General features: G+C 56.1%; 1 protein-coding gene across 1 annotated transcript in view; it reads right to left on the reverse strand.

The window, feature by feature from the left end:
- The window catches only part of LOC137306844 (adiponectin receptor protein 1-like), a 50,643-nt gene that overhangs the window by 25,815 nt on the left and 9,006 nt on the right, over nucleotides 1-15,822 (reverse strand). Inside the window, exon 3 of the mRNA XM_067976242.1 lies at nucleotides 13,904-14,041. Within this exon, the coding sequence (XP_067832343.1) occupies nucleotides 13,904-14,041 (138 nt within the window). The remainder of the gene's footprint in view (nucleotides 1-13,903; nucleotides 14,042-15,822) is intronic.

Below are 15,822 nucleotides of genomic sequence, written 5' to 3' on the forward strand. Positions count from 1 at the left end.
CCTCTCTCACTGTGTACACCTATCAGTGTCCCTCTCTCACTGTGTACACCTATCAGTGTCCCTCTCTCACTGTGTACACCTATCAGTGTCCCTCTCTCACTGTGTACACCTATCAGTGTCCCTCTCTCACAGTGTACACCTATCAGTGACCCTCTCTCACTGTGTACACCTATCAGTGTCCCTCTCTCACTGTGTGCACCTATCAGTGTCCCTCTCTCACTGTGTGCACCTATCAGTGTCCCTCTCTCACTGTGTGCACCTATCAGTGTCCCTCTCTCACTGTGTACACCTATCAGTGTCCCTCTCTCACAGTGTACACCTATCAGTGTCTCTCTCTCACTGTGTACACCTATCAGTGTCCCTCTCTCACAGTGTACACCTATCAGTGACCCTCTCTCACTGTGTACACCTATCAGTGTCCCTCTCTCACTGTGTGCACCGATCAGTGTCCCTCTCTCACTGTGTACACCTATCAGTGTCCCACTCTCACTGTGTACACCTATCAGTGTCCCTCTCTCACTGTGTGCACCTATCAGTGTCCCACTCTCACTGTGTACACCTATCAGTGTCCCTCTCTCACTGTGTACACCTATCAGTGTCCCTCTCTCACTGTGTACACCTATCAGTGTCCCTCTCTCACTGTGTACACCTATCAGTGTCCCTCTCTCACTGTGTACACCTATCAGTGTCCCTCTCTCACTGTGTACACCTATCAGTGTCCCTCTCTCACTGTGTACACCTATCAGTGTCCCTCTCTCACTGTGTACACCTATCAGTGTCCCTCTCTCACAGTGTACACCTATCAGTGACCCTCTCTCACTGTGTACACCTATCAGTGTCCCTCTCTCACTGTGTGCACCTATCAGTGTCCCTCTCTCACTGTGTGCACCTATCAGTGTCCCTCTCTCACTGTGTGCACCTATCAGTGTCCCTCTCTCACTGTGTACACCTATCAGTGTCCCTCTCTCACAGTGTACACCTATCAGTGTCTCTCTCTCACTGTGTACACCTATCAGTGTCCCTCTCTCACTGTGTACACCTATCAGTGTCCCTCTCTCACTGTGTACACCTATCAGTGTCCCTCTCTCACTGTGTACACCTATCAGTGTCCCTCTCTCACTGTGTACACCTATCAGTGTCCCTCTCTCACTGTGTACACCTATCAGTGTCCCTCTCTCACTGTGTACACCTATCAGTGTCCCTCTTTCACTGTGTACACCTATCAGTGTCCCTCTCTCACTGTGTACACCTATCAGTGTCCCTCTCTCACTCTGTACACCTATCAGTGTCCCTCTCTCACTGTGTACACCTATCAGTGTCCCTCTCTCACTGTGTACACCTATCAGTGTCCCTCTCTCACTGTGTACACCTATCAGTGTCCCTCTCTCACTGTGTACACCTATCAGTGTCCCTCTCTCACTGTGTACACCTATCAGTGTCCCTCTCTCACTGTGTGCACCTATCAGTGTCCCTCGCTCACTGTGTACACCTATCAGTGTCCCACTCTCACTGTGTGCACCTATCAGTGTCCCTCTCTCACTGTGTACACCTATCAGTGTCCCTCTCTCACTGTGTACACCTATCAGTGTCCCTCTCTCACTGTGTACACCTATCAGTGTCCCTCTCTCACTGTGTACACCTATCAGTGTCCCTCTCTCACTGTGTACACCTATCAGTGACCCTCTCTCACTGTGTACACCTATCAGTGTCCCTCTCTCACTGTGTGCACCTATCAGTGTCCCTCTCTCACTGTGTGCACCTATCAGTGTCCCTCTCTCACTGTGTGCACCTATCAGTGTCCCTCTCTCACTGTGTACACCTATCAGTGTCCCTCTCTCACAGTGTACACCTATCAGTGTCTCTCTCTCACTGTGTACACCTATCAGTGTCCCTCTCTCACTGTGTACACCTATCAGTGTCCCTCTCTCACTGTGTACACCTATCAGTGTCCCTCTCTCACTGTGTACACCTATCAGTGTCCCTCTCTCACTGTGTACACCTATCAGTGTCCCTCTCTCACTGTGTACACCTATCAGTGTCCCTCTCTCACTGTGTACACCTATCAGTGTCCCTCTTTCACTGTGTACACCTATCAGTGTCCCTCTCTCACTGTGTACACCTATCAGTGTCCCTCTCTCACTCTGTACACCTATCAGTGTCCCTCTCTCACTGTGTACACCTATCAGTGTCCCTCTCTCACTGTGTACACCTATCAGTGTCCCACTCTCACTGTGTGCACCTATCAGTGTCCCTCTCTCACTGTGTACACCTATCAGTGTCCCTCTCTCACTGTGTACACCTATCAGTGTCCCTCTCTCACTGTGTACACCTATCAGTGTCCCTCTCTCACTGTGTACACCTATCAGTGTCCCTCTCTCACTGTGTACACCTATCAGTGTCCCTCTCTCACTGTGTACACCTATCAGTGTCCCTCTCTCACTCTGTACACCTATCAGTGTCCCTCTCTCACTGTGTACACCGATCAGTGTCCCTCTCTCACTCTGTACACCTATCAGTGTCCCTCTCTCACTGTGTACACCTATCAGTGTCCCTCTCTCACTCTGTACACCTATCAGTGTCCCTCTCTCACTGTGTACACCTATCAGTGTCCCTCTCTCACTGTGTACACCTATCAGTGTCCCTCTCTCACTGTGTACACCTATCAGTGTCCCTCTCTCACTGTGTACACCTATCAGTGTCCCTCTCTCACTGTGTACACCTATCAGTGTCCCTCTCTCACTGTGTACACCTATCAGTGTCCCTCTCTCACTGTGTACACCTATCAGTGTCCCTCTCTCACTGTGTACACCTATCAGTGTCCCACTCTCACTGTGTACACCTATCAGTGTCCCTCTCTCACTGTGTACACCTATCAGTGTCCCTCTCTCACTGTGTACACCTATCAGTGTCCCTCTCTCACTGTGTACACCTATCAGTGTCCCTCTCTCACTGTGTACACCTATCAGTGTCGCACTCTCACTGTGTACACCTATCAGTGTCCCTCTCTCACTGTGTACACCTATCAGTGTCCCACTCTCACTGTGTACACCTATCAGTGTCGCACTCTCACTGTGTACACCTATCAGTGTCCCTCTCTCACTCTGTACACCTATCAGTGTCCCTCTCTCACTGTGTGCACCTATCAGTGTCCCACTCTCACTGTGTACACCTATCAGTGTCCCTCTCTCACTGTGTACACCTATCAGTGTCCCTCTCTCACTGTGTACACCTATCAGTGTCCCTCTCTCACTGTGTACACCTATCAGTGTCCCTCTCTCACTGTGTACACCTATCAGTGTCCCTCTCTCACTGTGTGCACCTATCAGTGTCCCTCTCTCACTGTGTACACCTATCAGTGTCCCTCTCTCACTCTGTACACCTATCAGTGTCCCTCTCTCACTGTGTACACCTATCAGTGTCCCTCTCTCACTGTGTGCACCTATCAGTGTCCCTCTCTCACAGTGTACACCTATCAGTGTCCCTCTCTCACTGTGTACACCTATCAGTGTCCCTCTCTCACTGTGTGCACCTATCAGTGTCCCTCTCTCACAGTGTACACCTATCAGTGTCCCTCTCTCACTGTGTACACCTATCAGTGTCCCTCTCTCACTGTGTACACCTATCAGTGTCCCTCTCTCACTGTGTACACCTATCAGTGTCCCTCTCTCACTGTGTACACCTATCAGTGTCCCTCTCTCACAGTGTACACCTATCAGTGTCCCTCTCTCACTGTGTACACCTATCAGTGTCCCTCTCTCACTGTGTGCACCTATCAGTGTCCCTCTCTCACTGTGTACACCTATCAGTGTCCCTCTCTCACTGTGTGCACCTATCAGTGTCCCTCTCTCACAGTGTACACCTATCAGTGTCCCACTCTCACTGTGTACACCTATCAGTGTCCCTCTCTCACTGTGTGCACCTATCAGTGTCCCTCTCTCACAGTGTACACCTATCAGTGTCCCTCTCTCACTGTGTACACCTATCAGTGTCCCTCTCTCACTGTGTACACCTATCAGTGTCCCTCTCTCACTGTGTACACCTATCAGTGTCCCTCTCTCACTGTGTGCACCTATCAGTGTCCCTCTCTCACTGTGTGCACCTATCAGTGTCCCTCTCTCACTCTGTACACCTATCAGTGTCCCTCTCTCACTGTGTACACCTATCAGTGTCCCTCTCTCACTGTGTACACCTATCAGTGTCCCTCTCTCACTGTGTGCACCTATCAGTGTCCCTCTCTCACTGTGTGCACCTATCAGTGTCCCTCTCTCACTGTGTACACCTATCAGTGTCCCTCTCTCACTGTGTACACCTATCAGTGTCCCTCTTTCACTGTGTACACCTATCAGTGTCCCTCTCTCACTGTGTACACCAATCAGTGTCCCTCTCTCACTGTGTACACCTATCAGTGTCCCACTCTCACTGTGTACACCTATCAGTGTCCCACTCTCACTGTGTACACCTATCAGTGTCCCTCTCTCACTGTGTACACCTATCAGTGTCCCTCTCTCACTGTGTACACCAATCGGTGTCCCTCTCTCACTGTGTACACCTATCAGTGTCCCACTCTCACTGTGTACACCTATCAGTGTCCCTCTCTCACTGTGTACACCTATCAGTGTCCCTCTCTCACTGTGTGCACCTATCAGTGTCGCACTCTCACTGTGTACACCTATCAGTGTCCCTCTCTCACTGTGTACACCTATCAGTGTCCCTCTCTCACTGTGTGCACCTATCAGTGTCCCTCTCTCACTGTGTACACCAATCGGTGTCCCTCTCTCACTGTGTACACCTATCAGTGTCCCTCTCTCACTGTGTACACCTATCAGTGTCCCTCTCCCACTGTGTACACCTATCAGTGTCCCTCTCTCACTGTGTGCACCTATCAGTGTCGCACTCTCACTGTGTACACCTATCAGTGTCCCTCTCTCACTGTGTACACCTATCAGTGTCCCACTCTCACTGTGTACACCTATCAGTGTCCCTCTCTCACTGTGTACACCTATCAGTGTCCCACTCTCACTGTGTACACCTATCAGTGTCCCACTCTCACTGTGTACACCTATCAGTGTCCCTCTCTCACTGTGTGCACCTATCAGTGTCCCACTCTCACTGTGTACACCTATCAGTGTCCCTCTCTCACTGTGTACACCTATCAGTGTCCCTTTCGGGTACCCCAGGGCGTGAGTAATTGGAACTGTACACACCCAGGATTAGCACCTTCTGGTACCCCAGGATATCAGTACATGGAAGTGTACACACCCAGAGTCAGCACGTTCTGGTACCCCAGGGTATCAGTACATGGAAGTGTACACACCCAGAGTCAGCACCTTCTGGTACCCCAGGATATCAGTACATGGAAGTGTACACACCCAGAGTCAGCACGTTCTGGTACCCCAGGGTATCAGTACATGGAACTGTACACACCCAGAGTCAGCACGTTCTGGAATCCCAGGGTATCAGTACATGGAAGTGTACACACCCAGAGTCAGCACATTCTGGTACCCCAGGATATCAGTACATGGAAATGTACACACCCAGAGTCAGCACCTTCTGGTATCCCAGGATATCAGTACATGGAAGTGTACACACCCAGAGTCAGCACGTTCTGGTACCCCAGGATATCAGTACATGGAAGTGTACACACCCAGAGTCAGCACGTTCTGGTATCCCAGGGTATCAGTACATGGAAGTGTACACACCCAGAGTCAGCACCTTCAGGTATCCCAGGGTGTGAGTACATGGAAGTGTACACACCCAGAGTCAGCACCTTCTGGTATCCCAGGATATCAGTACATGGAAGTGTACACACCCAGAGTCAGCACCTTCTGGTATCCCAGGATATCAGTACATGGAAGTGTACACACCCAGAGTCAGCACGTTCTGGTATCCCAGGATATCAGTACATGGAAGTGTACACACCCAGAGTCAGCACCTTCTGGTATCCCAGGATATCAGTACATGGAAGTGTACACACCCAGAGTCAGCACCTTCTGGTATCCCAGGGTATCAGTACATGGAAGTGTACACACCCAGAGTCAGCACCTTCAGGTATCCCAGGGTGTGAGTACATGGAAGTGTACACACCCAGAGTCAGCACCTTCTGGTATCCCAGGATATCAGTACATGGAAGTGTACACACCCAGAGTCAGCACCTTCTGGTATCCCAGGATATCAGTACATGGAAGTGTACACACCCAGAGTCAGCACCTTCTGGTATCCCAGGATATCAGTACATGGAAGTGTACACACCCAGAGTCAGCACCTTCTGGTATCCCAGGATATCAGTACATGGAAGTGTACACACCCAGAGTCAGCACCTTCTGGTATCCCAGGATATCAGTACATGGAAGTGTACACACCCAGAGTCAGCTCCTTCAGGTATCCCAGGGTGTGAGTACATGGAAGTGTACACACCCAGAGTCAGCACCTTCTGGTATCCCAGGATATCAGTACATGGAAGTGTACACACCCAGAATCAGCACCTTCTGGTATCCCAGGATATCAGTACATGGAAGTGTACACACCCAGAGTCAGCACGTTCTGGTACCCCAGCCTGTACCCATTGTACCTGATCTTTGCCACAGTCAGCACCTTGAGGAGAGGAGAAGAATCAGATCAAACCCTACAAACCTCTCCTTCATCCTGCCCTGCTCTCCCTCAGCCCGCCTCAATGCGGGACCCGGGAAAGCTGGAATCATGTCTTCCAATCCATACACACAGCACTAACCTGGGGCTGCCTGCAACATCGCCAGGCTGTGGGTATCTGCCAGCATGCAGTAACCCACCTCCAGTCTGTATTGGTCAGTTTAAATACACAGCATGGCAAGGGCATCAGTTGTGATGTAATAAAGGTGTCAAGACAAAGTGAACCAGATCAGGCAGGTGCAGAGATAGGAGTGAGTAAACACGTACACAGAATGGTACACACACCGACACACACACACACACACAATGGTACACACACCGACACAGAATGGTATACACACACACACACACACACACAGAATGGTACACACACCGACACACACACACACACACACACACACACACACACAGAATGGTACACACACCGACACACACACACACACACACACACACACACACAGAATGGTACACACACCGACACACACACACACACACACAATGGTACACACACCGACACAGAATGGTATATACACACACACACACACACACACACAGAATGGTACACACACCGACACAGAATGGTATATATATACACACACACACAGAATGGTACACACACCGACACAGAATGGTATATATATACACACACACACACAGAGAATGGTACACACACCGACACAGAATGGTATATATACACACACACACACACACAGAGAATGGGACACACACTGACACAGAATGGTATATATATATATATACACACACACACACACACACACACACACAATGGTACACACACCGACACAGAATGGTATACACACACACACACACACACACACAGAATGGTACACACACCGACACACACACACACACACACAGAACGGTACACACACACACACACACACACAGAATGGTACACACACACACACACACACACACACAGAATGGTACACACACACACAGAATGGCAGACACACACACAGAATGGTACACACACACACACACACACAATGGTTCACACAACTACACAGAATGGTATACACACACACACCTACACAGAATGGTACACACACCTACACAGAATGGTGTACACACACACACACAGAATGGTACACACACACCTACACAGAATGGTATATACACACACACACACATATACACAGAATGGTACACACACACAGAGAATGGTACACACACACCTACAGAGAATGGTACACATACACACACATATATACATAATGGTACACACACACATACACACAGAATGGTACACGCGCACAGAATGGTACACGCGCACGCAGAATGGTACACACGCACGCACACACACACACACTCGGTCCCTTCATCCATATCATTAATATAGATTGTAAATAGCTGAGGCCCAAGCACTGATCCCTGTGGTACCCCACTAGTTACAGCCTGTCAACCTGAGAATGACCCATTTATCCCTACTCTCTGTTTTCTGTCCGTTAACAAATCCTCTATCCATGTTAATATATTACCCCAAGCCCATGAGCCCTAATCTTGTGTTAAAAACCTTTTCATAGAATTATAGAAAGTTAGGGCACAGAAGGAGGCCATTTACCCATCCTGCCCGCCACCTCTTGTGTGGCACTTTATCGAATGCCTTTTGAAAATCCAAATATACTCCATCCATGCGTTCGCCTATAATTCGATGTGGTCTAACCAGGGCTTTGTATAGTTCGATCCAAACCTCCCCCTTTCCTGCCCTTTATAGTCTACTCCCCCAGATATAAAGGCGAACGTTCCATCACCCTTTCTGGTTATTTCTTGTACCTGATCTTTACAGTTCAGTGATCTGTCCACGTGGGCCCCTAAATCTCTCTGGACCTCCACCGTTTCGAGCTTCTCACCATTTAAAAAATACTCTGATCGATCCTTCTTTAGTCCAAAATGGACGACCTCACACTTACCTGTGTTGAACTCCATCTGCCACAGTTTTGCCCACTCACTTAATCTGTCAATGGTCCGTCACCCCCCCTCCCTCGGTCCGTCACCCCCCCTCCCTCGGTCCGTCACCCCCCCTCCCTCGGTCCGTCACACCCCCCTCCCTCGGTCCGTCACACCCCCCCTCCCTCGGTCCGTCACCCCCCCTCCCTCGGTCCGTCACACCCCCCCTCCCTCGGTCCGTCACACCCCCCCTCCCTCGGTCCGTCACCCCCCCTCCCTCGGTCCGTCACCCCCCCTCCCTCGGTCCGTCACCCCCCCTCCCTCGGTCCGTCACCCCCCCTCCCTCGGTCCGTCACCCCCCCTCCCTCGGTCCGTCACACCCCCCCTCCCTCGGTCCGTCACACCCCCCCTCCCTCGGTCCGTCACCCCCCCTCCCTCGGTCCGTCACCCCCCCTCCCTCGGTCCGTCACACCTCCCCTCCCCTCGGTCCGTCACACCCCCCCTCCCTCGGTCCGTCACCCGCCCCCTCCCTCGGTCCGTCACACCCCCTCCCTCGGTCCGTCACACCCCCTCCCTCGGTCCGTCACACCCCCTCCCTCGGTCCGTCACCCCCCCTCCCTCGGTCCGTCACCCCCCCTCCCTCGGTCCGTCACCCGCCCCCTCGGTCCGTCACCCGCCCCCTCGGTCCGTCACACCCCCTCCCTCGGTCCGTCACCCCCTCCCTCGGTCCGTCACACCCCCCCTCCCTCGGTCCGTCACACACCCCCTCCCCTCGGTCCGTCACACCCCCCCTCCCTCGGTCCGTCACACCCCCCCTCCCTCGGTCCGTCACACACCCCCTCCCCTCGGTCCGTCACACCCCCCCTCCCTCGGTCCGTCACACCCCCCCTCCCTCGGTCCGTCACACCCCCCTCCCTCGGTCCGTCACCCCCTCCCTCGGTCCGTCACACCCCCCCTCCCTCGGTCCGTCACACACCCCCTCCCCTCGGTCCGTCACACCCCCCCTCCCTCGGTCCGTCACCCCCCCCTTCCCTCGGTCCGTCACACCCCCCCTCCCTCGGTCCGTCACCCCCCCCTCCCTCGGTCCGTCACCCCCCCCTCCCTCGGTCCGTCACACCCCCCCTCCCTCGGTCCGTCACCCCCCCCTCGGTCCGTCACACCCCCCTCCCTCGGTCCGTCACCCCCCCTCCCTCGGTCCGTCACCCCCCCCTCCCTCGGTCCGTCACACCCCCCCTCCCTCGGTCCGTCACACCCCCCCTCCCTCGGTCCGTCACCCCCCCCTCGGTCCGTCACACCCCCCCCCCTCGGTCCGTCACACCCCCCCTCCCCTCGGTCCGTCACACCCCCCTCGGTCCGTCACCCCCCCCTCGGTCCGTCACACCCCCCCCCCTCGGTCCGTCACCCCCCCCCTCGGTCCGTCACCCCCTCCCTCGGTCCGTCACCCCCCCTCCCTCGGTCCGTCACACCCCCTCCCTCGGTCCGTCACCCCCCCCCTCGGTCCGTCACACCCCCCTCCCTCGGTCCGTCACCCCCCCCCTCGGTCCGTCACACCCCCCTCCCTCGGTCCGTCACCCCCCCTCCCTCGGTCCGTCACACCCCCCTCGGTCCGTCACACCCCCTCCCTCGGTCCGTCACCCCCCCCTCGGTCCGTCACACCCCCCCCCCTCGGTCCGTCACCCCCCCCTCCCTCGGTCCGTCACCCCCCCCCTCCCTCGGTCCGTCACACCCCCCCTCCCTCGGTCCGTCACACCCCCCCTCCCTCGGTCCGTCACACCCCCTCCCTCGGTCCGTCACACCCCCCCCTCCCTCGGTCCGTCACCCCCCCCTCCCTCGGTCCGTCACACCCCCTCCCCTCGGTCCGTCACCCCCTCCCTCGGTCCGTCACACCCCCCCCTCCCTCGGTCCGTCACCCCCCCCTCCCTCGGTCCGTCACACCCCCCCTCCCTCGGTCCGTCACACCCCCCCTCCCTCGGTCCGTCACACCCCCTCCCTCGGTCCGTCACACCCCCCCCTCCCTCGGTCCGTCACCCCCCCCTCCCTCGGTCCGTCACACCCCCTCCCCTCGGTCCGTCACCCCCCCCTCCCTCGGTCCGTCACACCCTCACCCCTCGGTCCGTCACACCCCCTCCCCTCGGTCCGTCACCCCCCCCTCCCTCGGTCCGTCACACCCTCACCCCTCGGTCCGTCACACCCTCACCCCTCGGTCCGTCACACCCTCACCCCTCGGTCCGTCACACCCCCTCCCCTCGGTCCGTCACAGCCCCTCCCCTCGGTCCGTCACCCCCCCCTCCCCTCGGTCCGTCACACCCCCTCCCTCGGTCCGTCACACCCCCCTCCCTCGGTCCGTCACACCCCCCCTCCCCTCGGTCCGTCACCCCCCCTCCCCTCGGTCCGTCACACCACCCTCCCCTCGGTCCGTCACAGCCCCTCCCCTCGGTCCGTCACACCCCCCCTCCCTCGGTCCGTCACCCGCCCCCTCGGTCCGTCACACCCCCCTCCCTCGGTCCGTCACACCCCCCCTCCCCTCGGTCCGTCACACCCCCCCTCCCTCGGTCCGTCACCCGCCCCCTCGGTCCGTCACACCCCCCTCCCTCGGTCCGTCACACCCCCCCTCCCCTCGGTCCGTCACACCCCCCCTCCCTCGGTCCGTCACCCGCCCCCTCGGTCCGTCACACCCCCCCTCCCTCGGTCCGTCACACCCCCTCCCTCGGTCCGTCACACCCCCCCTCCCTCGGTCCGTCACACCCCCTCCCTCGGTCCGTCACACCCCCCCTCCCCTCGGTCCGTCACACCCCCCTCCCTCGGTCCGTCACACCCCCCCTCCCTCGGTCCGTCACACCCCTCCCCTCGGTCCGTCACACCCCCCCCCCTCGGTCCGTCACACCCCCCACTCCCTCGGTCCGTCACACCCCCTCCCTCGGTCCGTCACCCCCCCCTCCCTCGGTCCGTCACCCCCCCTCCCTCGGTCCGTCACACCCCCCCTCCCTCGGTCCGTCACCCCCCCCCCCCTCGGTCCGTCACACCCCCCCTCCCTCGGTCCGTCACAGCCCCTCCCCTCGGTCCGTCACACCCCCTCCCCTCGGTCCGTCACACCCCCCTCCCTCGGTCCGTCACAGCCCCTCCCCTCGGTCCGTCACACCCCCTCCCCTCGGTCCGTCACACCCCCTCCCCTCGGTCCGTCACACCCCCTCCCCTCGGTCCGTCACACCCCCCCTCCCCTCCTCAATACAGGCACAATGCAAGTGTCAGTTCTGACTGGCAATCACTGTGGATTCTGCAGGGATATCCCCACGGAGTATCATAGAGTCATAGAGTTATACAGCACGGAGAGAGGCCCTTCGGCCCATCGTGTCCGCGCCGGCCATCAGCCCTGTCTACTCTAATCCCATATTCCAGCATTTGGTCCGTAGCCTTGTATGCTATGGCATTTCAAGTGCTCATCCAAATGCTTCTTGAATGTTGTGAGGGTTCCTGCCTCCACAACCCTTTCAGGCAGTGAGTTCCAGACTCCAACCACCCTCTGGGTGAAAAAGTTCTTTCTCAAATCCCCTCTAAACCTCCTGCCTTTTACCTTGAATCTATGCCCCCTTGTTATAGAACCCTCAACGAAGGGAAAAAGCTCCTTAGTATCCATCCTATCTGTGCCCCTCATAATTTTGTACACCTCAATCATGTCCCCCCTCAGCCTCCTCTGCTCCAAGGAAAACAAACCCAATCTTCCCAGTCTCTCTTCATAGCTGAAGCGCTCCAGCCCTGGTAACATCCTGGTGAATCTCCTCTGCACCCTCTCCAAAGCGATCACATCCTTCCTGTAGTGTGGCGACCAGAACTGCACACAGTACTCCAGCTGTGGCCTAACCAGTGTTTTATACAGCTCCATCATAACCTCCTTGCTCTTATATTCTATGCCTCGGCTAATAAAGGCAAGTATCCCATATGCCTTCTTTACCACCTTATCTACCTGTTCCGCCGCCTTCAGGGATCTGTGAACTTGCACTCCAAGATCCCTCTGACCCTCTGTCTTGCCTAGGGTCCTCCCATTCATTGTGTATTCCCTTGCCTTGTTAGTCCCTCCAAAGTGCATCACCTCGCACTTTTCCGGGTTAAATTCCATTTGCCACTGTTCCGCCCATCTGACCAACCCATCTATATCGTCCTGCAGACTGAGGCTATCCTCCTCGCTATTTACCACCCTACCAATTTTTGTATCATCAGCGAACTTACTGATCATACCTTTTACATTCATATCCAAGTCGTTAATGTAGACCACAAACGGCAAGGGACCCAGCACCGATCCCTGTGGTACCCCACTGGCCACAGGCTTCCAGTCACAAAAACAACCTTCGACCATCACCCTCTGCCTTCTGCCACTAAGCCAGTTTTGTATCCAAAGTGCCAAGGCACCCTGGATTCCATGGGCTCGTACCTTCTTGACCAGTCTCCTGTGGGGGACTTTATCGAAGGCCTTACTGAAATCCATGTATACCACATCCACTGCGTTACCCTCATCCACACGCCTAGTCACCCCCTCAAAAAATTCAATCAAATTAGTCAGACATGATCTTCCCTTGACAAAGCCATGTTGACTATCCCTGATTAATCCTTGCTTCTCCAAGTGGAGACTAATTTTGTCCTTCAGAATTTTTTCCAATAATTTTCCTACCACTGATGTTAGGCTCACTGGCCTGTAGTTCCCCAGTTTTTCCCTACTCCCCTTCTTGAATAATGGTATTACATTAGCGGTTCTCCAGTCCTCTGGCACATCCCCTGTGGCCAGAGAGGTTCTGAATATATGTGTCAGAGCCCCCGCAATCTCCTCCTTTGCCTCACACAGTAGCCTGGGATACATTTCGTCCGGGCCTGGGGATTTATCCATTTTTAGGCCTGCTAAAACCGCCAATACCTCCTCCCGCTCGATGTTAATATGTTCGAGTATATCACAGTCCCCCTGCCGTATTTCTATGTCTACATCGTCCTTCTCCATAGTGAAAACAGATGCAAAAAATTCATTTAGAACCCCTCCTACATCTGCCGGCTCCACACACAGATTGCCATTTTTGTCCCTAATGGGCCCTATTTTTTCCCTAGTCATCCTCTTACCCTTAATATACTTATAAAACATCTTAGGATTTTCCTTTATTTTGCTCGCCAGTGTTATTTCATGGCCCCTCCTTGATCTCCTAATTTCTTTTTTAAGTATCCCCCTGCACTTTTTGTACTCCTCTAGGGCTTCCTCCGTCTTCAGCCTTTTGTATCAGGAAGCTGTGAGTGAGTCTGGGGCCCTGTTTTCCAGCAGTGTGGCTCAGAGTTTAATAACTGTGAGAACACTCCAGAGACAAGTGCTCACCTTGAACACAAACTCCTCCATCTTCTCCATAGCGTGATGAGCCTGCAGGGGTAGTGTCAGCACTCGAATGTGATCCACCTCCACTTCCTCCTCCCTCTCTCCGTACACAGCCTGATCCTCTGCACTCTCTCTACCATCCTGTGGAGTGAGAGGAGAGGAGGGAAGGTCAGCCTCTGCCCAACAACTGAACCATTTCATCTCCTGGGTTGTACCAGTCAGCACTCGCACTACAGGAGTGAGTGGAGACAGAAGCTTCCCACAGACTTATTACACCATGCAATATCTTACCAGATGGGGGCTACTGTAGCAAAGGCAATCACAATAAGGGAGGAAACATCTGTATAGTATACACAGTGTAACATCTGGACCGCACTGTATACACGGGAGCAACATCTGGACCGCACTGTATACACGGGAGCAACATCTGGACCGCACTGCATACACGGGAGCAACATCTGGACCGTACTGTATACACGGGAGCAACATCTGGACCGCACTGTATACACGGGAGCAACATCTGGACCATACTGTATACACGGGAGCAACATCTGGTCCGTACTGTATACACGGGAGCAACATCTGGACCGTACTGTATACACGGGAGCAACATCTGGACCGTACTGTATACACGGGAGCAACATTACGTACCACACTGTATACACAACATCTGTACAGCACTGTATAAACAGGGAGAAGCATCTGTATAGTACGGGTGACCCGTCCCCGTACGGTGCTGGACGCGGGTGACCCGTCCCCGTACGGTGCTGGACGCGGGTGACCCGTCCCCGTACGGTGCTGGACGCGGGTGACCCGTCCCCGTACGGTGCTGGACGCGGGTGACCCGTCCCCGTACGGTGCTGGACGCGGGTGACCCGTCCCCGTACGGTGCTGGACGCGGGTGACCCGTCCCCGTACGGTGCTGGACGCGGGTGACCCGTCCCCGTACGGTGCTGTACGCGGGTGACCCGTCCCCGTGTGGTGCTGTACGCGGGTGACCCGTCCCCGTGTGGTGCTGTACGCGGGTGACCCGTCCCCGTACGGTGCTGTACGCGGGTGACCCGTCCCCGTACGGTGCTGTACGCGGGTGACCCGTCCCCGTACGGTGCTGTACGCGGGTGACCCGTCCCCGTGTGGTGCTGGACGCGGGTGACCCGTCCCCGTGTGGTGCTGGACGCGGGTGACCCGTCCCCGTACGGTGCTGGACGCGGGTGACCCGTCCCCGTACTGTGCTGGACGCGGGTGACCCGTCCCCGTACTGTGCTGGACGCGGGTGACCCGTCCCCGTACTGTGCTGGACGCGGGTGACCCGTCCCCGTACTGTGCTGGACGCGGGTGACCCGTCCCCGTACGGTGCTGTACGCGGGTGACCCGTCCCCGTACGGTGCTGTACGCGGGTGACCCGTCCCCGTGTGGTGCTGTACGCGGGTGACCCGTCCCCGTACGGTGCTGGACGCGGGTGACCCGTCCCCGTACGGTGCTGGACGCGGGTGACCCGTCCCCGTACGGTGCTGTACGCGGGTGACCCGTCCCCGTGTGGTGCTGTACGCGGGTGACCCGTCCCCGTACGGTGCTGGACGCGGGTGACCCGTCCCCGTGTGGTGCTGTACGCGGGTGACCCGTCCCCGTGTGGTGCTGTACGCGGGTGACCCGTCCCCGTACGGTGCTGGACGCGGGTGACCCGTCCCCGTACGGTGCTGGACGCGGGTAACCCATCCCCGTACGGTGCTGTACGCGGGTGACCCGTCCCCGTGCGGTGCTGTACGCGGGTGACCCGTCCCCGTACGGTGCTGTACGCGGGTGACCCGTCCCCGTGTGGTGCTGGACGCGGGTGACCCGTCCCCGTGTGGTGCTGGACGCGGGTGACCCGTCCCCGTGTGGTGCTGGACGCGGGTGACCCGTCCCCGTACGGTGCTGTACGC

The sequence above is a fragment of the Heptranchias perlo genome, chromosome 45 (assembly GCF_035084215.1).
Source record: "Heptranchias perlo isolate sHepPer1 chromosome 45, sHepPer1.hap1, whole genome shotgun sequence".
Classification (NCBI taxonomy): domain Eukaryota; kingdom Metazoa; phylum Chordata; class Chondrichthyes; order Hexanchiformes; family Hexanchidae; genus Heptranchias; species Heptranchias perlo.